This window comes from Esox lucius, chromosome 15 (assembly GCF_011004845.1).
Source record: "Esox lucius isolate fEsoLuc1 chromosome 15, fEsoLuc1.pri, whole genome shotgun sequence".
Taxonomy (NCBI): domain Eukaryota; kingdom Metazoa; phylum Chordata; class Actinopteri; order Esociformes; family Esocidae; genus Esox; species Esox lucius.
The window spans coordinates 16,105,122-16,130,811 of NC_047583.1; the positions used below are offsets into that span (position 1 = coordinate 16,105,122).

The window sequence follows — 25,690 nt, forward strand, 5'->3', positions numbered from 1 at the left end:
GTAGTCACTAGGGTCTACAACAACACACCCGCCAAATTTGAACATGGATAGATTCTTGTGAATTGTGAATATAGTTTAGATATTGTTGTGAATGGCTTTCTAGTGGCAAAACGTGCCAGAAAACATCCAACATGACTGCGAAAATGAAAGGTATGTCACTTAAAGTTATATTTTAAAGGACCTGACGTGGTTCTGATACAGTACTATTGAGGACGTTAAGTTTCAACTTAGCTTGTTGCTGTAGTAGCAACATTTCTGACGGTGACTGGAGCTAAGTTAAGCTAGCAAGCGCCATTTAGCTACTAACAAGCTAGCTATGGTGCTTCGGTCAAACTAGCTAACGTTAATTGACCTAACTACAGTACAGCATTACTACGCTGTTACTAGGAGACCAGACAACTACTTACATTACTTAATGCCCAGTTGAGTAGTTAGCTCGCTGTACTTCACTTGTTGATGGGGTTCAGTCTCGAGTCGAATTAAGGAGTGATCCGTGTTCATTTGCTAGTAAAATCAGTGAAAAATACATTCTGACTATGCTAACCTACTGTAAATATTTTAAATGTATATCCGTGGTTCTTCATGGGGTCGTGGAATCCATACCTACTTAACTTTTAATACAAACAACGAATTAATAACTTATCACTAATTTATTTTAATAGTTCGTTTCACAACTAAGCCTGTCTACCAACAATGACCTTTAAAATGTTGTCAACACAACCATCGCGGTTCTGTCATTTGATTGAACAGTTAGTATTTGGAGATGCACGCCTTTGTTTTGATGTACTAATAACTACGTACTTCTTTAGCTTGAGGGTCCAAACGTTGAATATGTACATTTATGTTCTCTTTATAACACGTTTTCTTTCTAATTAGAATTGACCGATGGCTCAATGCAGCAACAACAAGGACCCAACAGGTATGTGGCTTATTGCATTTATTACATGTCTTACTCGACAATACATACCTAACTTTTTTCCTCACTGTCCCGACATGCAATTCAAACCGTCCCAAACTGAACTTGACGCGTCCTAAAATGTATTTTTATACATTTTTTAAATACCAACATAGGTTAAGGGCATTTGCAACACTTAATTAATTTGTTTATTTCTGACACAGACAGTTGACATTACATAAACCACATGTGTTTAGTTATAAATTATTTAATATATTAAGTGAACTAACTTCAACGACATAATATTCCATGGAGATGATGGTGAGATATTATATGCCACCACTAGCTGCCCGGACAACCTAACACCACAATATAGCCTACTAAAAAGCATGTGTTCCCCCGATTTGTTTTTCTATGCTTCTCACAGACATTCATCCGATAGTAACTAACATTAACGTCAGCCAGCAAAATATGTTACCTGACCATGGCTCAAACGGGTCTACCATACACGTGGGCGGCTAGTAAACAGATTGATGTAGCTACTTAGCGGAGTTATGTCATGATTGCGAGAAATGCTCAGACTAAGGCTGGTCATTAAGATACAGATCAAAATTACCAAAACACCTCCTGGAATTACCATAGTACTCCCAGAACACGCCACTTCAGTCTGTGGACGAAATTCGCATTCTTATATGCCTAAAAACCCAACAATGTAATAATAATTATATAATTATTCTGCATTTACATAACCTAAATAATTACATAACGATGCTTATATTGTTTTGGTCTGTGGCGTAGACGTTAGACCCGGGTTCGCCTCCGGGGGGTAACAATATTTATCGCCATTTGTTGCGATAAATTCTTGTTTTCCCTTTAGCTATACTGAATATAACCATCTGTTACATGACAAAAACCGCTTTCGGTGCAGTTGGTCTGCAATCTACCGGCCCAGACTGCATTTTTACTGTTCCGAACTTATTTAAAAAAAAAAAAAAAAAAAAACATTTTGCATGTGAGACATGAAAGTTGATAGAAGCAATTGCTGTTTACATAAATATGATTGAAGGCAAATCATTACTTTTTAATTTATGGTTATCAAAATATTAGCTACTATAAATATCATTATCATCTTTTCATGAAGATGCTTATTTGACATAAAAACATGAAAATAAAACAGTTAATATATTTATGGTAACAAAAATATGGCGCAATACAGTACTTGCACTAGTTGGTTGACTGGCTTCTTATGTGTCATTGCTAGCAAGACTTTAGAGCAGGTCTTCGGTAGTTGTTAATTCCCTTAATAAACGACCCTGCGTTATCGGCTTTCATTGGGAACCCACAACATGAACGGCAGTACTTGTCCATTGCCATTATCGTTTTCAACCCATGGCCCGATGTTAGGTCTTACTGGCCCCGGGCTAGCGGGCCATCGTTAATGTTGAACCTTGCATTTTGTATTTTTCTGTCGTATCGTCCCAAAGTGTGTTTTGAACCGTCCCACACATATTCTCTTTTGTCACAATTCTGTAAGAAATTGGCAAGACAACAGAATCTGGCACCTACACTGTTAGTGTATTGTTAACCCGTACGTATTTTTGTGTACTGTAATGTAGTTGTGACAGTGACTCAATCAAAGTATTTGTGCGGGTGAGACCGCTGACCAAGGGAACTGGCCTGACCACTGATGGAGACAAAGGCCAATGTCTCACTGTCACCTCTACCAACACCATCCTCCTGAACTCTAAACCAGAGCCCAGACCCTTTATCTATGACCATGTTGCTGACATGGAGACCTCCCAGGTCAGTGCCATTTGTATAAACTGTTAGTTAAACTGTTGCTGTTGTAGCCTGGAGCAATTGACATGTCGGCCCAAGCCGAAAAAGCAGTATTCTTAAAGTATATTATTTTGGAATAACATATTTAGAATAACTTTTGTATACTAAATAGTATAAAAATATTATCAGTAAGTTCCATTTAAATATTAATGTATAAAGCAGTGTGTTGAAACCAAGCTTAATTTTGATTGTTCCCTCCATCCATTTCCTCTGTGCCCCAGGATTCTGTATTCTCCATTGTGGCCAAGAACATCGTTGAGTCGTGTGTGAATGGATACAATGGAACCATCTTTGCCTAGTGAGTGTCATTCTTTGTTGTTTTCCAGCTTTACAGTGCTGTAATGACAAAAAAAAATTTGTGCTGTAAAATTATAATTTTTCTTTTTCTTACTGAAGCGGACAAACTGGGTCTGGGAAAACATTCACAATGCTTGGTGAGTGCTTTATTAAATTCTGTTTTTGCTTGCTGGCAAAGACACCTTCATTTTCTGCAGTGCTAAAGGTTGCATGTATTTTCCTCAGGTCCGTCTGATTCCGACAACTTCACTGATGACTTACGTGGCGTTATCCCTCGAAGTTTTGAGTACCTGTTTTACCTCATCAACAGGGAGGTAGAGAGGGTGAGCAGAAAGGAGCTGACGTTAAAATCCCGAAAGTGCTATGTGGAATTCTGTTGTAACATCCCTTATTTTTCCTGACAGTCTGGGAATACCAAGAGCTTTCTGTGCAAATGCTCCTTTATTGAGATCTACAATGAGCAGATTTATGACCTACTGGACAGCGCTTCAGCCAGCCTGTTCCTCAGAGAGAACATCAAGAAGGGGGTGTTTGTGGAAGGGGCTGTGGAGAAGTTTGTCACATCAGCTGCGGAAGCTTACCAGGTAATTACTCATTAAATTGTAATGTGAGCTAAAATGATACCATGATAATGTTTTTTTTCAGGATCCCCCTGCATGCCTAAGAAGTAGCTACTATTCATGGGGTCAGGGCAGTAGATTTGGGAGGGAGGGGCATGGTCAGGGCAGTTGATTCTGGAGGGGGGTGCAGGGGGAGTAGATTTGGGAGAGGGGGGGCAGGGCAGTAGATTTGGGAGGGGGGTACAGGGGCAGGGCAGTAGATTTGGGAGGGGGGGGGGGTGCAGGGGCAGGGCAGTAGATTTGGGAGGGGGGGGGGCAGTGTCATGAACCTCACAATATTGCATGGGGGTCAATTTGACACCCCTGGAACAGAGTGAAAATCTTAGGATCCATTAACCCTGACCTCCCCAGTACAAACCGACACCCTTGCCTGGGTTCTACATAAAACATGACATCATAACGAACATTTATATACAAGAATAAGAATACCAAGTATCATATATATACGCCTTAGCACTCCATGCATAATAGTAATCATGCAAAATACATCATTCAACTTTTTACTCTTCACTGAAAGTGCTTGTCTGCTGACATGGGGATTTTTAGGGTTGTATTATCACGAGGCTAATTTTTTAGAAAATGTAATTTGAGTGTGATGGTTTTGACATGTCGAAATGTATGCGAGCTCAGGTGTTGTCGATGGGCTGGCGTAATCGGCGCGTGGCCTCCACCTCCATGAACAGGGAGTCTTCGCGGTCCCATGCTGTCTTCACCATGACCTTGGAGTCCAAGGAGACTGCTAAGGAAGTGGTGAACATCCGCATGTCCCAGCTGAACCTGGTAGACCTGGCCGGGTCTGAGAGGCAAAGGGACACGCACACGGAGGGTACCAGACTGAAGGTGAGGCCTCCTGTCCACTGGATGAACATTCACAATGCAGCATTTCAACTTGGATGTGTTATTGTGTGTGTGAATTACACACTCTGTTATATGGTTATCACTCCTCTGACATTTACCCTCTGTGTTGTCCTCTTTCAGGAAGCCAGCAGCATCAACCTCTCACTCATGTGCCTGGGTCAGGTGATCATGGCGCTGGTGGATGTGTCCAATGGGAAGAGCCGGCATATTTGCTACAGGGACTCCAAACTCACCTTCTTGCTTCGGGTATGAGACACTTATATGTGACATGATGCCAAAAATGGCCTTTCCTGGAATTTGTTACAGTGCCCTAGAGTCTCACAAAATGAGGAGAAAACAGTTGGAATGGTCTTGTGCTGTTGACGCTCATGGTATGTGCTAACAGAACTGTTTCCCTGCAGGACTCTCTTGGAGGAAATGCTAAGACCTACATTATAGCCAACGTGCATCCCGGCTCTAAGTGCTTTGGGGAAACACTGTCCACCTTACAATTTGCCCAGAGAGCCAAGTTGATCAAAAATAAGGTTAGTATGAAAAGTTGGCTTTATCTCAATGATGATTAAATATGATAAGTATATGAATGGTTTCTATGTATATAAAGTGAGCCATGATAGCATTAGATTCTGCTTGTGCTCCTTTTAACCATCTCCTTCATAAATGTTTTGTACCTTAACAGGCCATGATCAACGAAGACACGCAAGGGAATGTGAGGCAGCTACAGGCTGAGGTAAAGAAGTTGAAAGAGCTGCTAGCTCAGGCACTGTCTGCCCAGACACATAATGGAGATGTGGCCCCAGGAGGGCCCCAGATACCTACTGGTAAGATTGATATTCAGGTTTGCCTCAATCTGACCAAGGGTTTGCCACTCTGACTCACTGGTTAGTTCAAGATGTGTTATTGTCTCCCCAGAGCCGACTAAATGTGGTGTTGACGCGTCATATAAGACCAAGTTTTTACAAGCTGTGCGTCTGTGGAAAAAGCGTGAAAATGACAAGCAGGTATGGCTTTCTGTATCTTAGAACAACTATTACGAACAGACAACAACTATATCATTTTGTGTCGGAATATGTAGTTGTTAGAGTGTTACCATACCCTCTCCCAACTTTAGATGCTGCTCCAGAAGGTGGCTCAGCTTGAGGAGGCCTGGGCTCAGAAGGAGAAGTTCATCCACTCCAACCGCATGATTCTCAAGTTCAGAGAAGAGCACATCTCTCGCCTGGAGAAGAGCTTGAAGGATGGCCAGGTCTTACTGTCTGACCCGCAGAGTCAAACCCCTGTCGACAAGCTCAAGGAGGAGATCAAGATCCTCCGGGACCAGGTATTGATTGGTGACCATGTTACTTAAGTCTGAATCTGACTGGGATTTTTTTCCCCTCAAGTTACACATACTTACATACTCCCTAATTCCAGTAAATTCCTTTGTCCTATAGATTGAACATCACCCGAAGATGACCCGGTACGCAGCAGAAAACTACAGCCTCAGGGAGGAGAATCGACAGCTCCGCTCCCTTGAATCTGTGAGGAGAGCTGAGCAGGCTGCCTGTCAAGCTGCTGCAGAATTAGAGGAAGAATTCCAGAGGGTTCTGGAGACTGAACGGTCTGATGAAAGTGAGGACTTCATCTGTTTCTAGAAGTTACCCTATCAGTTCTGTCTTGTGCTTATCAAGTATGCCTGGTTATTGCTATAGTTAAAATGCTTGTATTATGCTTAATGATTGTCATGATAGTTCACTATATAAGTGTATTATTCTGAATAGTAAATTTGAGATTTCTCTGCAGTTCAGACATCCTACTCTACTCCAGTGACTGCTGAGAACATCTCTGCCATCTCCATGGAGAGGCTGAAGGCCCAGTTTCTGCAGAAACAAACAGAGCTCACAGCCACCATCCAAGCTTTTGAAGAGTATAAGGAGCTCACCAAGTAAGGAACCACTTTAAAGATGCCTCAGGTTCTTCAGTATGAACCCTTGAGTTCATGGACAAAATACAAACAGATTTTGTTGCATGAAAATGATCTTGGAACTTCCATTATTGTCGCTCTGCTTAGGTTATATGCTCATTGTGGTTTAGATGTTTAAGGATTGTTCCTTATTTTCTAGAAAACAGATGTCAGAGTTGGAATCTGAGAAGAGATACCTGAATAAGTCCAACAAACATCTGGAGAGCATTCTTGAGGCCACAAAAGCTCACAAGAAACAGGAAGTTTCACAGCTGAATAAGATTCACTTTGAAACAATCAAGGTTTGGAGGGTTGCATTTGTTTTGTATTTTACTAATGGTTCCAAGCCCCTTTAAGTCTGTGCCTCAACTGTAGGTTACATGTTGAGCTGTCTCAAAAATATGTCAGCCTTATTTGTGGATATGGCTTGCAAGAGAATACACCTTCCATTACAGATTTTTGTCATAGGCGTCAGTGTTAAGCTAAACTACTTTTTCCCCAAATTGCTCTTCTAATCAGAAAGTCACATGGGCGGTTCACGTGTGAGGTGGTGCTCAATCACCCGATGAGCTCCGTTAGCTTAGCAGGTTCCCAAGGCAGATGAGGAAGCTGGTAGAAAGTATTAAGGCCAGGACATTCCTGCTGTTGATGCCTCTGTGTTCCCTGTGCATGCTGGCTAATTTGCATTGCCCATGTGGCTTCCCAGTGAATGTTTTTATTTTTTATTTCTCTGGCATTGTTTTGTACCACAGATTCTCACCACCCCGACCAAGGCCTACAACCTGCGGACCCGTCTGGTTCCTCTCTCCAGTCCTGAGCACCTGAACCAAAACCAGGGAGAAGATGAGGACATGGACGACATCCGGAGTGAGCAGCCTCCACCAGAGATGACTGAGATGGCCTGTGTGGCTCTGACTGAGGAGCTGCAACTGGTGCAGGTACAGCAAACGGGCTTTACCACTTCAGGTGTTTTGGTTGCTGTGCCGTATAAGTTGTGCCATCTGATTAATATGGCGAAGAGCCTGGCCCTAATCATAACCTTCTTACGTCTCTTTCTCTTCAAATCAGTGAATCTGTTACTTTCCTTGGTGTTGGCAGGAGCAAGCCAGTCTGGTGCAGACCCGGCTGGACCAGGAGGAGCTGAAGAGCAGGAAGCTGCAGCAGCAGATCGCCATGCTGGAAGAGCAGGTGACTGGATTGATTGAGGAGTCCAACCGCAAGGACCAGGTAGGGAAGCTGAAACCACTTTTGATGCGATATTCAGGGTTCCATGATAGTAATGTAATTAGAAAATCGTGGACTTAGGACTGTTTTGGATAACTTGGAAATGAACTGAACTATTCTGTTAATGTATCACAAAAATGTACTTCTGGTATTATTGGAAGTCAGATCACTCTTATTGGTAGTCGGTTCAAATTCCTCTCTCCATTGACCAATCAAAGTGGATTTAGGTTTTTGAAATATTCACTTTTTTAAATTAATACATTTTTACTAAAGAAATTATTAACTTCACCATTGAATTAGTTGTGATTCTTTTCAATTCTGTTGATTGGAACTATGCAAAATCTAAATAATCATCAAGTGAATCCCAAAGTTATTTTTGAAAACGCCATTAAATGTAACTTGTTTAGGATCACTGTGTGATTATGTTATAAAGCTATTAAAAATGTTTGGTTGTAATTACATACTTTTTTGTTACATGACGGGTGTTTTTTTTTTTTTTACAGCCATCCTCCAGCACAGCCATTCGTGCAGACTTTGGTTCTAGCCCGTTCTAATAATCTGAAAGGGCTGCTTAACCAGTCCTTAATAAACATTAATAGCCTGCACATCCAGTAGCTCTTCAGACAGAGTTGACTGCAGTTTTTATAGATTATAAACAGGTATAATACTTGGTCAAGGTGCCTTGCACAAAAGACTTGGCATATTAAAATACATATTGTGCTTGTGATTGATCTGTCAATACCACATGTATGCTTATATAGTTGCTGCTGCAATTTGTTATATGTGGAAATTTGGTTAAAAGTCATGTCATGTCAATTGTCAAAATGTGTCTACATCTTTGATATTCAAGTTTGTTTTGACTGACCCTGTGTAAGATTGAAAAGTCAACTCTTGACTTATTGGTTTACAGTTACAGACTTTATGAAGCAATAGTAAAAGTCTCCTTTTCCATGTTCAGCTTTTGTCCACTGAGCGAAATGACTGGAACAGAGAACAGGTGGTTCTTCGGGAGACTGTCAGTAACTTGGAGCAGACTTTAGATGCTGAAAAGAAGACCGGGGAGGGTAAGATGACCAGTAATAAACCTGAGACCCTGACTTGCCTTGGGCCTTCTGGCTGACTGAGACTGTATTCATGAACCTGTTTAGGGCACAACTGCAATACACAGCTGTGTGAAATCCCACTGTCAAAACCATCAGATTGTCCCATTTACTGAGTCCAAAAAGGCTTGTCTTTTTCCTGGACTTGTGTTAAATGTAATATTCAGTGAGTACCAGGATGAATCCATTCTCTTGCAGTGCTGAGGAGTGAGGTGCATGACCTACGCCTGGTGCTGCAGTCCTCAGATCGGGAGCTGGCGGCGGTGAAGAAGGAGCTGTCTGATGCCCACGGTGAGGAGAAGGAGATATCTCACCTCTCCAGCAGCCTGATCAGCACTCAGCTACAGCTCCAAGAAGTCCGGTACGCATGCATGGCTACAGCTCTTATTTTTAAACAGGTTGGTTTGGTTGTATTTAAAGAGTCTGGCTGTCAGCCGCATCATGATCATGGTCATTCCTCCCTGCCTTTGGGATGGTTGCATGTCTGGGAGAATCCGACTGCTAGCTAACCTTTTTATTGCTCTATCTTATATAATATACTCACACAGGTATATTTCCATTTTGGTAAAATAAAAAATGTCCTAATGTAAAAATGGTATTGTAAACACAGCTGGCCAGTGCTTGTTCTGAGATTGTTTGTTACAGCTTTGTCAGTGCTATTGGCCACAGTAGTGTCACTGAGATTAGCATGTGCGTGCTATGCAAAGTCACCAAATGCAGCATTCCATGTATTATTGGACCTGTCAAATGAAAAGCTTAATTGATGCGTAGTGGTGTTATTTAATTTCTGACATGCAATGTGACCATGCACTGTGTCTTATCAAAGTTATTAGTGAACTCCCCTCATGTCCTGTCCTTCTCTTCCCAAGGCGGGAGTGGGAACAGCTCCTGGAGGAGCAGCGGTCTCTGCAGGATGCCTTTGACCAGCTCCAGGCCGAGGCCAAGTTTGATGCAGACCAGTCCAGGCAGTGGCTAGAGGAGAAGCAGCAGGAGATCACCGCTCAGCAGGCTCATATCAAGGTCAGTCAGCTCCTATTTAAAACGACCAAGCCCTGCTTTTCTCTTAAGAACTGTCTCATTTGTATTACATTACTGTTTAACTGAAGGGAGTTGTGTGATTTACCTTATCATGATGGTCAAATTGCTTCCTTTGTAGGAATTGACTAACGCCCTGCAGTCTGAAAGAGAACATATCACCAATCTGACGTCCCAGTTGAAAGAGGATAAGGAGAGCACTTTAGAGTGAGTCATATAAAGGCTTCTATTTGCAGATCATGAAACATAAAAAAAAATATTAAAAAAATAATTACTTTTCTTTGTTTTGTTTCTTCACAGAGAGCTTGTTCAGACTATGGAGCAGAATGTAGTGCTAAGGAAGGAAGTGTCTGACCTGAATAACCAAAACAAACAACAGGTCTGTCATTCATTGTTAGTATATACAAGATTGGCAATTACTAGTTTCTTATAAACATTCAACTTCAAATAAAAAAGAACTCAATTAAAATGCACGTTTTGTAACATACATTTTTTTATTTCATTATTTGAAGTTTAATGTTAATTTCCATGCTGTGAATGAGGTGCTTATGGCTCCTAATAAAGAAAGTTGATTTAATGTTTTTCTCCAAATTACTGCTCCTTACTTTACGGTGTGCTCAACCAGGAAGTATACTTGGAGGAAAGCACATTCTCTGACCAACAACCATAATTGAGCTTGTATGGCTCTGTTATAGCACATTTTGTGTGCGTCCTGAAACGGCAGCCCTATTTTACCTGGATGTTGCTCAGCACATTTTCTCCACTCTTTCTGGGACCCCAGATACTGTTGAAATGTCGTGAACTGGATTTGAACTCAAAACTGCAAGTGATTTGGAACACTGTGCCGCTAAATACCTCTTGATCACTATTTTAGTCATAGAGTTGAATATGATTTGATAGATTGGATCATGGTTTCTTATTGTAAATGACTGTCTTCGTTTTGTATTTAAATTGAATAGGCTTCTATTATGGCAAGCCTCGATCAAAGTCTGACTACTGCTAATGGGACCATAACACGTCTTGAGCAAAAGATTGAGCAAGACCAAGTAAGTCGGTTTGCCTTAATTAACCAGCGTTTATTCATATTTGATTTTATAGTTTCTAATTCAGTTATCAATGATTTAATGTGTGTTTGTATTGTTTTTACAGGGGGTAGTGCTGGAGCTCATCAACCAGACCAGAGACCTCCGCAGTGAGCTGGCCCAGAAGGTCCAGGGCCTCGCCATGCTGTCTGGAGATGTCAAGGACCTCACAGTACGGAGTTGTTTTTGTACTTTTCAGTAGTGATCATGTTTAACAGATACACTTTTTACTGTAGTGATATATAATTCTTAATGTAGTTGACCAATGTATTACGTTCTGATAGGCTAAGTACAGTGCTGCTTGCTCAGAGAGAGAGGAGATCAAAGAACACAACTTGAGGATGGAGGCAGAGCTACAGGACTTGAGAGAAATAGCTGAAAGGAAGGTGGCTTCTAATCTGATAGAGGTAAGAGTCCATTTTAAATATAACAAGTAGCTTCTTGACCTGTTTGGTGTAATGATATGCCCAAATGTCCCCATTATCAACACATTTGGACGGATGTTTGGTCCTCAGGTGGAGGTGTTACAGGAGGAGGTGGCCTATGCCACTGAAGAGGTGGAGCGACTTACCAAGGTGTTGGATGAGCAGGCAGGTCTTCTCCAAGCTTCGCAGGATCAGAATGCCCAGATGGAGGCTGCAGTCCAAACTCTCCAGCAGAAGGTGAAGACACTGAAAACAACGTATCAACAGCTTCCACTAGCTTTCTTCTTTTCACTCATGGGATTTCTGTGCCTGCTTTCCACCAGTTAAAACAGCAGCATGAGGCAGTTGAGAGGACGGTCAGAGAGAGTTCCAATCATGTCTCCCCTGGTGTCCTGACGCCGGTAATGGAGGCTTTTGTATGCTGGTTTTCTCCTGTTTGTGTGCTACCAGGGTTTGCTAATCTCACGGATTTCTTTCAGACGCCTCGCACCCCCATGAGCTTCAACAATGACCTGAACAAGGTGCTAGAGAGCCAGGAAAGGGAGCTTGAGAGCCGACGCTGCTCCATGATTACTATGGAGGTGCTCCTCAGTGAGCTCAGTGCTGAACGAGCCGCAAAGAATGAGGAGATACAGAGGCTCAAGGTGTGTTGTGTGTTTTCTGTTTGCTTGTTTGTTTAGTGGTGGTTGTAATGAATACTAAACATCATTTACATTTTAGTCACTTAGCAGACAAGAGCAACTTACCGAAAGTGTCTTACTCAAGGAGCAACAACTAAAATGTCACCTTGGTTGTCGCCCCAGTCCTCTAACTGCTAGGCTGCCTGCTGCCTCTTCAAACCTTGAGATATATTACCGAATTAATATTAAAACTCAACTAATTCAGCTAATGTGTTTATTTCCTACAGGCTCAGCTGACTGAGAAAGAAATTGTGCGAATAGAGATTCAAAGTCTACTTGACCAGTTCTACACTAAGCAGAACCAACTGGCTCAAAATGGAAATGCAAATGAGTTAGTCCTTCCCAACATTTATTAACCAATTAATTTTGCAACCCACGTTTTTGTCTGGTGTCTGATGGATGTATTTCATGTGCCAGTGTTGTTTTGAACGAGGTCCTTCACCAGAATGTCTTGAGGGAGCTGCAGGAGGAGAGGACCGCAAAGGTGGGAGCAGCAATCTGCCACTTCCCGTTTTCTCCTGAACATGTATTACTGTGTAAACCCTTACTGGTAATGAGTGTTTTTTCATATTTCCTTGTTCTTTTCCACCTACAGAGCCTAATAATGCAGAGGCTCACAGAGGCTCAGGAAAGGTACATGAATAACATGCTCTATGTTCTCTCATCACTGACCCTTTTTAATGTAGATTATTAGTGAATATGCAAAGGTTTTACAAAGTTTGTTGTGTTTTTGGTATTGATTAGACTGCATGGTCAGGAGTCTGTGTTGGCCCAGTCTCAGACCCATGTCCAGAAGCTGACTGATGAGCTAAGGAACCGCTGCCTGGAGCTGAGAGAGCTTAACCAGAAGCTACCAGAACAGGAGAGACTAAATCAGGTGAGAACGGGTCTGAGGTTCTGGTTATATATTATATTATAATATATATATATATTTTTTTTTTACTTTTCTCTTTGCCCAAAAAAAAGACCCTTTCTTTGGGAGATCAAGGGGAATTGTTATTGCACCTGCTAGAATTTGGCAATATTGTCCCAGATCTTTCTTGGCTGCGCTTGGCTTTGCCCTCAGCATCATCGATGTGTATATACATTTTTATATTTCATGCTTTGAGAGAAAGCGATGGAAACATGAAGGTGAGAGTGTGCATGAAAGCAGGGGGCCCAAGCTGCATCAGTATATGTGTACTAAAGGCAGCAGCTTAGACCGCTGCACCACCCTAGGATACAAATGGAATGTCTTTCAGATTTGGAAATAAAAACAAAACGGCCACTGTTTTTTCTTTTCTCATCTTTAAAGTCTTTGTCGCATTGCAGCAACAGCTAGCAGACCAGGATAGTTGAAGATTGAGAGAGTGTCTTATGGTGCTCTTGTTGCCGAGCCGTTCCGCTTCGTTTGTCATCACAAGCATTATAAGCACACACACTGATGGAGAAGGTCCTGGTTGTTGTCCTGGCCAACAGCTCTGATTACGCTAGCAGGTGCACAACCTACTACAAGGAACTGCTAGACCATGACAACAGGCCGGTCCAACATTCACATGTCTGCCCCACTGGGATAAAACCAAAATGGGCCGCCCTGTGAGGAACCCATGGGCAATTTTGGTATTCTCATGCCAGGATTTGACCACCTGGCTGCATGCCTGAGTCTTTGGTCCCGTCTTCCCACCCTCCCTACATATTAGTGTAGCCTTCATGTTTATAGGCCTTAATCAACTTCTACCAGCAGTGGACTGAAGAAAGATGACACTCCTCATTAAATATATTATTTTGTTTCAAATGTTTTATTTAGACACACTGACGCCAGCATACAATTATACATAATGATGTGGACTTTTTTATATTTAAAAAAACATTTAAAAACTTGGGACAACAAGCAGAATGTGCAAATACAATTTGTTATTCTAAATCTTAATCTCAAGGTGTTGGCTGCGATTCCCTTTGCAACATAAGAAACATAAACCATAAATGTGATTACAGTCTAGATAACACAGATGGGTTTTGTTTCAAATATATACAGTCATGGCCAAAAGTTTTGCCACAATTGCACTTCATTCAAATATCTCACTATATCATATCCATAACTGACAGTTCTTTGGTGGTCAGTTTTAACTAAAGAAAACATAACATATTTCTGCTCTTGAAAAGCTCTCTGCTTAAATACAAATTTCTTTGATTGTGTGTTGGAATACTTTGATTAGGGAACCCATGGACTCCAAGGCTCCCCATCCATAATTACAAAAACATCTGATTTGTAATGAATGATAGTTTGAGTAAAAGTCAGAATTTTTCTGAAACTGGCAGTAATGTTTCCCTACAGGAAGTGGAAGTTCTTCGTAAGCAGGTTGACCACCTGTCTGAAGAGAATGGTAAGCTTGTGGGGCATAAGAACCATAAGCAGAGGATTGAGTACCTGGTCAAGCTGAAAAAGGAGAACACCAAACTTCAAGAGGTAATAATAATTTCAGCACGTCACATGTCCCATTTCATTGTATTTGTAAAATATAAGTAACCCACTTTTTTCTATTAAAGGAAAACGAAAAACTCAGATCGGAAATGAGTTTGCGTGAGTGAAAATGCTTGAAGCTGGAATGCTTGGGCAGTTTTTGGCGGCTGAACATTTCATGTTAACTGGGAACACCTCTCCTGAACAGAACGATATTGCCACTACCTCTCTGCAGGTGGAACCAGAGGCTACTTATTCTCACCTGCAGCTACTGCAGCCTCCCAGGTTCATGTACTTAATTGTGTACTTTAACCAGAACTCTTAATGGCGAATTTGTTTTCTACGCTGTGTTTCAACATGCCTACGTCTTATCCTGTCTTTTGGAGCATTGTTTGTCTCGTGTTGTTTTTATTAATTTTACGTTTCAGATTTGTGCTGAGAATAGGTTAGCGTGGAAGTCATTTCTTGGTGCTCTGTCTGCTGCTACTCTAATCTAATAAACTCTTTGTTACATGATTTACGTTTATTGGATAATCGAATAAAAACTTGTTTTTTTCTGATGTTTGCATTCAAATTACATATTTACGACAGATCGAGCATGCAAATAGATGTTGGATTCAGTCCCACACTCCCCTGCAGGTGTAATGTCACGTGCCTTTGAACCAATTTAAACAGTTCTGTGTCGCCTTTGCACAGTTGCAGTGTACATACCAGCGCTCTTGTAATCTTTAACGTTAGTTTTAAACATGAAGAAAGCAATAACTGCAGAACAGATAACGGAATGGTTTACATTAGGGACTCAATTTGCTAACATTAGAATCACAGATGAAGCGCCAAAAGAAAAGTCGGAGTCATCAATACCGAGGTAAGCTCTGTTGGCGGAGCAACTAGCTAATGCTAACTAGCAAAATTGGTGATGGAGTTGGGAGTGTTCCCTAACTCGGATATGTTCATTGTTGAGAGCTTAGGTAGCTAACTAGCAAACAACAGTTGAATGTTATTGTATTGTACAACTGGAAATGTGTGAATGCTTTTGTACTAGCTAATTACAATACTTGCATGTACTGTGTTTTATTGTAACTACATTTGTCTGATTTGTTTATTTAGGGTTTTTGGTGTGGACCCATAGACAGTTGAATAATTATACCGTTTTTACTTGAATACGTTTTTGTAATGTAGTACTGTAAAGTTTCTTTTGAAAGACAAACCCAAAAATTTGACAGTTCAGTGCAGAAATGGTTACACTATTAACGTTATGACCATAAAATAGTGCACGGCAAGTACATGTGTGTGGTATAGAAACGGCGAGAGGAGTCTACAAATCGCGAGAATTCATGTCTATCCACAATACAATGTGTTCCACAGTCAAATAAAGATGAATTTGTTTACTTTGATGAACGACTAAAATATTGGGCATGTACTGTAAAACATGGACAGCCGCCTATCAGGTTTGATTACTCATTCGAAGCCTATAAACAAGTAACCTGTTTGCTCGGATCTGGTGACTCAAGGTTGAGTTGCTGTTGGTTTGGCGAACGATTATAATGGTCTCAGGTAACCTAGCTGAGAATGTAAAGAGTAACCGAAAGCTTGCGTGTTGAATTCCCAAACTGGTAATGTAAACGTATTTTCTAGGCTACCTGAAAAGTATTAACCCTAAAATCTTGGTTGGTCCAACTTGACAAATGTCCCCTTTCCCTATGTTCCAAAAAAAAAAAAAAACACTACATAGCTTTCCAATTAATTAATAGAAATATTAACTAACATAGCTAGCTAACTAGCAAAGTAACTCCTAAGTTACTTCTAAAACCAGTGCAAATTAAGTAGCAGGTTATGTAAGCATATTTATATTTTCAGGAATTCTATTCTTTATTAGAGTGAGAGGGTTTTTGAGAACAGTGGTCCAAATTCGAACCCATGCTGCAGCAGTACATGTACACCTGAAGCAATGGCAATAACTACTTGGCCACCTCCCAAATATTTGAATTTGAACAAATTAGCCCGGAAGCTGTTTTGTGTCCAATGGGAGGCTAGCGAAGACGTGAGCCTTAGGAAAAGACGTGAGTCGAGCCAAGCACAAACCTTTGAACTATATTGGCAAGTTCAAACGTTATTGTTAAGAAAAGCCTACTTTGCAATGTGTGTACCTAGTATCTCAATTTGCCTCCTAAACAATGCACTTTTTAAAAATCAAGTATAAAGTGTTGCCCACTTTGACATACTGTATTTTTGGCAACTAAAAACTATTTTGATAATTTTTCTAAGTGCTCCAAATCCTTCCTCTGCCTGGCCACCACGCTTTCTCTCCCTACGGGGAGTGGAAATGACAACCTGATGCTTCAGATGTATACATCCAGTGGGGTATCAGGCTCCTTGGCGGTCAGTGGTTATCCATTGTAGAAACTAGCAATATAAATGTAAAACGTTTTCAGGTGATCCCCCTATTCCAGCTAGGTAGCAGTATCCATTGTTTCACTTGTGAATATGCTCCCCCAAAGTGTTTGGAAAATTGTTGCAGTTGATTCTTTGAAATTAATACATTTTTAGTTTTTTATGATTATTATTTTTTTGCTTTTAGAAAGGATAGCAGGTACAATGTTTTGAGTTGGGCACAAGTTTACCACGGCACCTTCTCACAGTGTGGTGCTGTATGCTTCGGTGGCGGATTGCCACACTGGGTAGTAGTAGGGGAGGTCCCAGTCTCTATGGATAGAGAAAGGACACAGGCCTCTCATGGTGCGGTCGATATAGCCAGAGATAGTTGGGATCTCTCTTCTCTGTGGCTCACCACAGTCGGGCACGGTAGGTGTGACAAAGCTCTGCTTTATTTGGTATCGGTTGGTCCAGGCCTCCATTTGCCCTCGAAGTGCTGGCTGCAGTGAGTTTTCTTCCTCTTCCTCCCCTTCGTCTTTGGTGAGGAAGTCCCCTAGCACCTGCTTGAAGATGTAAACCAGCTCCCAGGGCGGGATGTTGTTTGTGGCCAGCACCTCACGGAACCTGCATGTGAAACATATAGACACAGGTGAAGGACTTTAAATACACAATGCTTATTTCATGCATTGTTGTGAGGTGAGAAGGCTGAGCTTCATACGTAAGTCACCATGACTGTAAGTGATGGTTTTGGGATGTCTTTTTGAAGAGGTATATGCTGCTGCTGATGCAAAGGTCTTTCCCCGGGGGTTGTTTTTGCCATGCTTGGCGCCATAGGGTCCTCTTCACCTTTGCATGTTCACACCCTATGTGACCTACTTCTGTGACACTAACACAAAGTGGCTTCCCTGGTGTCTCACTCCGCTTCCCCCCCTCTCCTTGAGCTTCTCCTAGCCTGGTCTGGGGGCAGTGGCTGTTTTGGACCCGTCATGGTAATACGAAAAGGCTGCAGATTTGATGTACCTGGAGAGCACCATGGCCGTGTGCATAGGCTGGATCTGGGCACACAAACGCTCTAACTGTCGGCGCTCCGATGCGGGAATCAGCGCGCGTAAACTGGGGTAGCTCTGGAGCCGGCTGGGATATCCTGCAGTGTTGTGGGCCAGTCTGTGTTCCTGCTCCACCTCCCGTGCCAGGCGCTCCCTCTCCTCCACATGCCACATCAGCTCCCTGATCAGCGTGTAGCCTGGGGATACCCCTGTGGGCGTAGTGGGCACACCGTCAGCCTGAGCCTGTTCTCCTTCAGCACGCAACCATTTCATCCAGCTGAACAGGGGCATGGTGGAGGAATGCAGCGGCTGCTGTATAGAAAAAAGAAAGTATTTTACATATCATTCCACAAGTGTCAAGGAAAAACTCCCCCTTTCCCCGAAGTCCGTTTTAGCCAAACTGTCCAGGATTGCAGTTGTATTGACTCCTCTACACTGGAAGAGTTGGCATGATGAAAATTGTAGAATGGAGCAAAAGCTGGCCTGTCATCATTAGTGTTCTCATAGTCTTCGCTGACATTCTTACTGAATTCAGTAGGGTGGCCAGGTGTGGGTTTGAAGTAATCTCCTCAGACTGATGCTTCTCAATCTACTTTCCAGCTGAGGTCCACAGATTACAGTGCCTGGGTTCACAGGTCTTTTTCGGTGAATAAGGCAGGCAGTGCTGTACGGCTGGCAGCAATGTCCAAAAACAGACCCCCTGTTTTTGTGATCCGACACAACTTACTAAGCTAATTTATTTTAAACCAGCTTGATTGTGCCGCTAATACCAGTATACAACTTTCTCATGCCACATTTTAAATAAAACATTTAACGAGTAAGAAAGAATCTTAGCTGGGTTGGTACTTACTTTTAAATGCGTCAGTGATGAGTCTTTAGGGAGATAGCCAGACGTAGGCTGTGATAAAGAGAGATCAACACTGGCGTCTCACCGAGTAGCATCTCCACAGGACTCTGTCCATGGGTCCGCCAGGGAAGTCACAAATCTCAGGATATTGGACCGTAGACCAGAGCGATAGAAAACAATTTGCTCTGCTCTCTATCTGTAAAGAAAAGGTCTTCGGTTTCTCCTCTACTGCATTGCATTTGTCTTCACTCGTTCCTGTTTCTTCTGTCCTGTGGCTTGTTCGCAGTAGAGTTGCTCTCAGTGTTCTCCTGACATTGTGCTGTCACCTCTCCTCTCTGTTCACCTCACTCTCATTTCTCCAGCTTTGTTGTAAAGTCAGCTATTTTGTTGTTAGACGCTGAAGTGCGTGTGTCAACGCATGTGTACATAAGTGCGTGTGTGTGAGAGAGAGAGAAAGAGAGAGAGTTGCTCCTAGCTCTGACAGTGCCTGCCTGCTTGTAGATTAAAGCCTCGTCTGGCCTGGAGAGAAGCTGAGACGGCGGGGACTGCTCTCCCTTACACACTGCCCCAGGCCTGACTGGCCCAGCTACAGAATACGAGAGGGAGAGATGGAACAATGCTTGAAACTCGGAGCAAATAGGGAAATGGGAATTTCAGTAGAGAGAGCAAGGGGTTGGGGGGGGTTGAGTGATGTGAAGGGAATTCAGAAAGAAATGATTAGACTGGACATAACCACATTAGCTCTGTGCTGCTCACATTAGCAAGACAAACTCATTTTCATGTGAAATCACAGCATGTTTTTTGGCTCATTAGTTTCTACATGATTAAGTAGATTATTTCAAAGTATAATTTCTATTCATGAAACATCAATTTGTGGTATGTTAAAGACAGACTTCAACCTGGCTCACTTTTGTTGATGCATCAAAATGTTGTAGCCCCTACAGTCTGAAATGGATTAGCTTGTTCCACTGTAAATTGCTTGGGTAAATGTATCATTTACATTGATGTATGGAAATCAGTAGAACTTTATGATTCATTGTGGCTACATATTAATCAATCAAATGTATTTGACACTAAACAGAAAACTAATGTCAACATGCCACAATTTCAAAACATTAACGGAGTTACTCTTCAGATAAGGCAATCTGTCAATTAAAATAAATGTTATTAGCCCCCATCATCTATGGATTTCACATTACAGAGAAATTTTGCTGGGACCTTTTGTTTCAGATCATTACTGTTCAGTATATAATACCTATTTTACATCTGTCGTTGTGCTTATATGGATCCCCAACCAAAACCTGAAATAATTAGACCTTTTTATTGGTCACTGTTTGTCAACAACAGGTGTAGACTGACTGTGAATGTGTTGCCAAGCTGTGTTGCCAATCAGGAGGCCCTCAATGATGCTGCTGTTGAACTTTTTGAGGATCCGCAGATCCATGACAAATCTTTGTCTCCTGAGGGAAAGAGTGCTGATGGTTTTTGCTGGATTCATACAAGAACAGGAGTGACATTCAAGTCAAGTTCTAGATTGTTAAATTTGAATTTGGCCATTAAAAAGTAAATCAAAAATGGGTGCTTTTAGAAGTAGATGCAGCTAACAGAGGAAGAATTCTATAGAAATGAGCGTAGGCTGGGACAGGAGATAATTTTTTTGTGGGGACAGATCAGTTTAGTTAGTGAGAGGTTTCCCAGCAGCGCACCTTAATTGAGAGTGAGTGTAATGTGGTGTTGTGTGTTTTAATTTTTTATTGGGGGGGGTATTATTACCTTTGTTTGTTTGCCTAACTGTTATGCAGTTTACATTTCATTTGTATGGCCATAATAATAGCCTACATTTTCACAAAAGATATGGACTTCATTTACACATTTTTTGGCTTTTGTAGCAATTTCTTTGCCAGGTGTGTAACCACTGTCTGTTATATTCATTCATATTTACTGTCCAAGTGTGTTTTCCTCTAGTCCTGAAAATGCTCCCCAACAGCAGGGCAGCCTAAAGAATGAACAGGCCAGTGGGGGCCTGAGAAACAAGACGGCAAAGCCTGTTATTCCAGAGAGTGAGTTACACACTGATAATTTGGGCTTCTGAATGGAGGATATTGTGTGTTCAGTTAAAGTTCGAACATTGTTGGAGGATGTGTTTATGCAAACCTTTGTTTCCTCATCTCTAGGTGGGCCTCCACAGTTGTTGTCCAGTTATGAGTACCCCAGCTTGCCCATAACAAAGAACAGACAGGAGGTAAAATGCTTTAGTAGTCAGACTTCATAGACACTCCTGCCATTTCAGGAGCTTTTCAGGTCATAGACTTAAACAGAGATTGTCTTCATCAACAGTTCCTCAGGTCATAGTTGCATTCAGTGTTTTACTGTGTGCTTCAGAAGAACACTGATCTGAGGGAGACAGGCACAACAAGAGGGGCATGCTGACCCACTTTGTTACTACATGAACACTAAAAACAGAAGGCTGTGGAGTTGGGCCAGTAGCAGGGGGCTACTTATTTCCTACTTACAAATTAGAATTTCATGTGTTGTCTTACAAGAATTCGGTACTTTAATGTAGATGGTTAAATCGTAGTTTGTGGCTATAGTGTCATGTTGCCACCGCTGTTTTTTATGTTCAGTTCTGTGTGTATTTCCAGCTCATCTCGCTGATTGAGAACAATTCTGTGGTGATCATCCGAGGAGCTACAGGCAGTGGGAAGACTACCCAGCTGCCCCAGTTTATCCTGGATTACTACAATGAGAAGGACGCCCCCTGTAACCTTGTGGTCACCCAGCCTCGCAAAATAGCTGCCAGCAGCATTGCCCGATGGGTCGCCAGAGAACGCAAGTGCACCCTGGGTAGTCTGGTGGGATACCAGGTCGGAAAAGAATCCACAACACTCCCTGTTAACAATACCATTTAAATATAATGCTTCTAAAAACAAACGTATGTGTTACCAAGGCTGGTATGCACACCTATCCCTTTAATAGTTACAGGGAGGAGAAGAATATATTTTCAGGTTGCTTAATGAAGGGCAGTCTTACACCTCCAGCCGTGTTATTATCCCTCGATGAAGCTCTTTACAAAAAGCCCCCTTGACGTGTCTCTCCCAGAGAGAGTAGTGGAAGGAGTTGAGTGGACAGGCCTCCATGCTGGACTGTTTCTAGGCTGTCTGGTTGCATTGTGTCAAGCTCTGGAACGAGAGAGAGAGAGTCTAATTATAACTCGCCTCTCCTCTCTGGTCTGTCTGCTCTGCTGCGGTGTGCAGGAGGGCTGATGATGTCACAGCTAGTCAGATAGTGACTGCGAGAGGGGAGACAGTGATGGGCTGACCTGTGAAATGCCTGAGGGCTTCAAATCTACAGTTTCGACCGCACTGTATATTGCTGTGTGTGTTAATGAGACGTGAAGGAGCGAAGCAGAGCTGTTGGTGAAACCCTGTGTTCCACACTAAGCAACTAGACACTAAGAATGCCACCCTAATTCTACCCTACATTCACTACCCGGTAATGATCATTATCCAATTGATAGGTTCTCTAGTGGTTGTGTTTTGGTTGTTCTGGTACTGGGGAGACTGATGGATTCGGGGCATTGAGCATGTTTAGAGAGGATCAGATTATCTGCTTCCACTGTGACCTTCCAGTGTCACTCCTGCCTTGAGGGAGGGCTGCTTTTATACTGTCATCTTAGTGTTGGCTTTGTGTGTCTCTCCTGAGGGCAGGATGATGGATATTTGCAGTGCTTTCTGTCCATGTCTATCTCGTTTCTTACTGAGTTTTTTGAAAGTCATATTAAAAGTGAGTTCGGACTTGAGTAGCAGGACATAATAGCGACTCCTCGGGGTAAAATGTTTGGACAGGTCATTTCAGGATTTTTGTGTCACATTGCGTGGTGAGTTAGTACTTAATGGCCAAGGACCGTTAAGCAAAAGGGTGGGCAAACCAATGATCCGACCCGGGGGGCAATCCCATCTGGCCCACGGTAGGTAATAACATAGTTTTGAGGGGAAGTAAAAGGTGTATTTCATGTTGTGTGTCAGGTGGGCCTGGAGAAGATGGCCACTGAACACACAAGGCTCATCTACATGACCACTGGGGTGCTGCTGCAGAAACTGGTTGCAGCCAAGAGCCTGACTGAGTTCTCCCACATCTTCATAGATGAGGTACAAGAGATTCTCCTTTCATTTTGAGACTGCTTGTCATTTCATAGTGCTCTACACTTACTGCATGACTTGGCAATGATAACCATTTCATCTGTCATACGTTGTCTCCCAGTACCTGATAACAAAACTTAATAACAAAAATAATCTGCCCAGGATGAGCCAGTCAGAAAGCAGGGTTCTTTTGTGTGTTTTAGGTTCATGAGCGGAGTGAGGAGCTGGACTTCCTCCTGTTGGTTGTAAGGAAGCTCCTCCGTTCCAACTCTCGTTATGTCAAGGTGAGCCAGCGCTTCTCATCTCAGGACTGGCCGCCACGTCCCCCTCATCAGACTGAGCAGTCACACAGCCGTCTGTCCCCTTCATTCAGGTTATCCTCATGTCGGCCACCATCAACTGTAAGGAGTTTGCGGAGTACTTTGGCACCTTGATCCGCAGCCAGACGAACCCAGCCTATGTGTTTGAGGTGAAGGGTGCTCCATACGCCATTGAGGAGTTCTACCTGGATGACCTCCATTCCCTGAGTCCCTACAGCGTGAGTGGGGGCGGGAGGCCTATTCTGTGGATCTGGCTGGGACTCAGGATTTAGATTGACCTGACGCTGGCTATGTGTGTTGTCCAATCAGGTGGATACCCGGCATCTAGACGACCCTTACATCACCACGGAGATGTACAACGTGGCTGTCAGCCTGATCCAGAGCTTTGATGAGCTAGAGGCCAAAGATCATAGGTTAGATATTGATTGGCTGTACACTCCACAGTATCTCACCTGATCAATTCCTTCACTGTTTGTTGTGTTATTGTTGTTGACTTGGGTGTCAGTAGTCGACGCGGCGTCTCTGTGTGTGTCAGTAGTCGACGCGGCGTCTCTGTGTGTGTGTCAGTAGCAGGATGAAGGAGGAAGGAGGCCTGGGTCTGCCAGACAGGGGGAGTGTGCTGGTGTTCCTTCCTGGTCTGGCTGAGATCCACTACATGCAGGAGGCCTTGTCCAAGCTTGTGCGCAAGAGGTGGGTGCTGTGTGTGCAGACGTGCTATCAGCCTCATGTCTCTGGTGCGTGTGTGTGTTTGTGTGTGTTACATAGTAGAAACTTAAAGGTGCTATTATGGTGTTTCAGACTGCAGGTGTACCCCCTCCACTCCTCTGTCACTCTGGAGGAGCAGAATGGGGTTTTTCTGGTGCCTGTCCCAGGGTACAGGAAGGTATTCATCACACCAAACCCCAGTCTACTGAATGTTATGTTGTTACCACTCTAATGTCCATTCCCTGAAGGAAGGGAATAAGGAACCATTCTGGGGTAGGTGCTCTTATTGCTTCCACGCCTGAACACTCTAAAGTTTACAACTTTCAAAGCCAATGAGGGCTTGAGCCAGCTGGAAGTCCCGTCTCCGTGCTTGGCGCAGTGCTTATTCCCTGGTTCGGGACCAGTCTTCATCGCACATAGAGGCTGCAGGGCCGCTGTGTGTCCAACCTGTTTCCCTCCTTGTTGGAAAAACTATAGTCATAACTCTACATTCCCTCTTATTCATTGAAAGTTGGTGTGTAGGTATTTAGACGGCATCCTAATGTCATACCAAGCGTCCAACAAAGACGGGACTGTGTTTTATGTTCTTTCATTGTCTCCACAGATTATTCTCTCTACCAACATTGCAGAAAGCTCAGTTACAGTCCCAGATGTCAAATATGGTGGGTGTTTCCTTTTTCCTCATTCGCCATGTTTACAGACAGAAATTCATTGTATTTCCTCCAAATGTCTTGTTGTAATGCATTCCTATTTGCCAGTGATTGATTTTTGTCTGGCACGACACATGGTCTGTGACAAAGAGACTAATTACCAGTCCCTCCGCCTCACCTGGGCCTCCAAGACCAACTGTAACCAGCGCAAAGGTACAGTTCAGAACTATGCAGTCACACCTCGGTGGCCAACCATTCTGGCTGCTGTACCAAATGGGGCAGTTCTATTTGAAGTCGAATTTAAATGAAGTCTTTGTAGAAGAAATGAAAGGCTTTGGTATGGGCTCACTATTCCCTCAGGCAGGGCTGGGCGTGTGTCTAAGGGCTACTGTTACCGACTAGTGACCAAGGAGTTTTGGAGGAACGAGGTCCCAGACTATGTGATCCCTGAGATGATGGTAAGAGTGTGAAGCCTGCTGACATGGCAATGAATCAAGCTGAGAACTGTGATGTTGATTCATCAGTTCACCGTTTGTGTCCAGACAGTCTACATCTGCTGGTTTGTTCAGACTAATTATATAAATTGACAGCCATGTTTGGTGATGTTTGACTTGACTTCTCAAATAAACATTCTACCCGTTAACATAATTATAGGTTTTTGTTGTCCGTGTGTCTATGCAGTGTGTTGCGTGGGGGGAATGCTGCATCTTTTGCAGTCCTCTTGGGGTAATATAGGTTTCTGACAGTAAGTACTTGTGTGTTTTTGTACTGATCCCAGCGTGCCCCGCTGGCCAACATCATGCTGAAGGTGAAGTTGCTGGACATGGGGGACCCCCGCTCCCTCCTCTCCGCTGCCTTGTCGCCCCCCAACCTCAGTGACATCGAAAGGACAGTGCTCCAGCTCAAAGAGGTATGAGGTCCTGCTGACATCCCGGTCCCGAAAGTGCAAATAAAATCGTTTAGTGGTTGTATTTGTCAAGAGTTTTCCAATGAGACTCTTACAACATTCCTGAACATGCAAATCTGTCAGTGTGTGTTTATGTTGTTCAGATCTTCTTGGTTCTGCTGTGTCAGAACCACTGTCGGCTAGTATTAGCTCTGTCAGTAGCGTTTGTCCAGTGTGATGGATGGGTCCTTTAGACCCTTTGATGGACAGGGACCACTTGTATGTGACAC

The 25,690-nt window shown here is 42.9% G+C and overlaps 3 protein-coding genes across 4 annotated transcripts in view; 2 read left to right on the forward strand and 1 right to left on the reverse strand.

Moving 5' to 3' along the window:
• Positions 1–14,950, forward strand: kif15 (kinesin family member 15). The gene is made up of 35 exons (XM_010878840.3): positions 1–150; positions 877–919; positions 2,512–2,698; positions 2,956–3,032; positions 3,131–3,168; positions 3,257–3,354; positions 3,436–3,615; positions 4,282–4,491; positions 4,630–4,755; positions 4,911–5,033; positions 5,186–5,327; positions 5,419–5,507; positions 5,618–5,827; positions 5,940–6,117; positions 6,289–6,430; positions 6,609–6,750; positions 7,201–7,386; positions 7,547–7,675; positions 8,631–8,736; positions 8,971–9,133; positions 9,642–9,792; positions 9,929–10,014; positions 10,108–10,186; positions 10,767–10,853; positions 10,957–11,061; positions 11,174–11,296; positions 11,405–11,551; positions 11,638–11,715; positions 11,794–11,958; positions 12,222–12,325; positions 12,412–12,478; positions 12,590–12,627; positions 12,739–12,871; positions 14,309–14,440; positions 14,521–14,950. Exons 1-35 carry the CDS (start codon positions 132–134, stop codon positions 14,560–14,562), a joined length of 4,125 nt encoding a protein of 1,374 aa, XP_010877142.1. The 5' UTR covers positions 1–131; the 3' UTR covers positions 14,563–14,950.
• Positions 13,796–19,325, reverse strand: rd3l (retinal degeneration 3 like). Its single transcript, XM_010878838.3, has 3 exons — positions 18,704–19,325; positions 17,828–18,165; positions 13,796–17,431 (listed from the first exon to the last, which is right to left on the reverse strand). Exons 2-3 carry the CDS (start codon positions 18,142–18,144, stop codon positions 17,068–17,070), a joined length of 681 nt encoding a protein of 226 aa, XP_010877140.2. The 5' UTR covers positions 18,145–18,165; positions 18,704–19,325; the 3' UTR covers positions 13,796–17,067.
• The window catches only part of tdrd9 (tudor domain containing 9), a 19,699-nt gene continuing 9,189 nt past the window's right edge, over positions 15,181–25,690 (forward strand). Inside the window, exons 1-14 of one of the 2 annotated variants that reach the window (XM_020054170.3) lie at positions 15,181–15,299; positions 20,666–20,760; positions 20,875–20,942; positions 21,343–21,564; positions 22,726–22,848; positions 23,043–23,123; positions 23,213–23,377; positions 23,469–23,572; positions 23,727–23,849; positions 23,958–24,042; positions 24,469–24,526; positions 24,623–24,727; positions 24,875–24,972; positions 25,293–25,424. In XM_020054170.3, the coding sequence (XP_019909729.1) occupies positions 15,181–15,299; positions 20,666–20,760; positions 20,875–20,942; positions 21,343–21,564; positions 22,726–22,848; positions 23,043–23,123; positions 23,213–23,377; positions 23,469–23,572; positions 23,727–23,849; positions 23,958–24,042; positions 24,469–24,526; positions 24,623–24,727; positions 24,875–24,972; positions 25,293–25,424 (1,578 nt within the window). The remainder of the gene's footprint in view (positions 15,300–20,665; positions 20,761–20,874; positions 20,943–21,342; positions 21,565–22,725; positions 22,849–23,042; positions 23,124–23,212; positions 23,378–23,468; positions 23,573–23,726; positions 23,850–23,957; positions 24,043–24,468; positions 24,527–24,622; positions 24,728–24,874; positions 24,973–25,292; positions 25,425–25,690) is intronic. The other variant, XM_010878839.4, reaches the window with a different exon arrangement.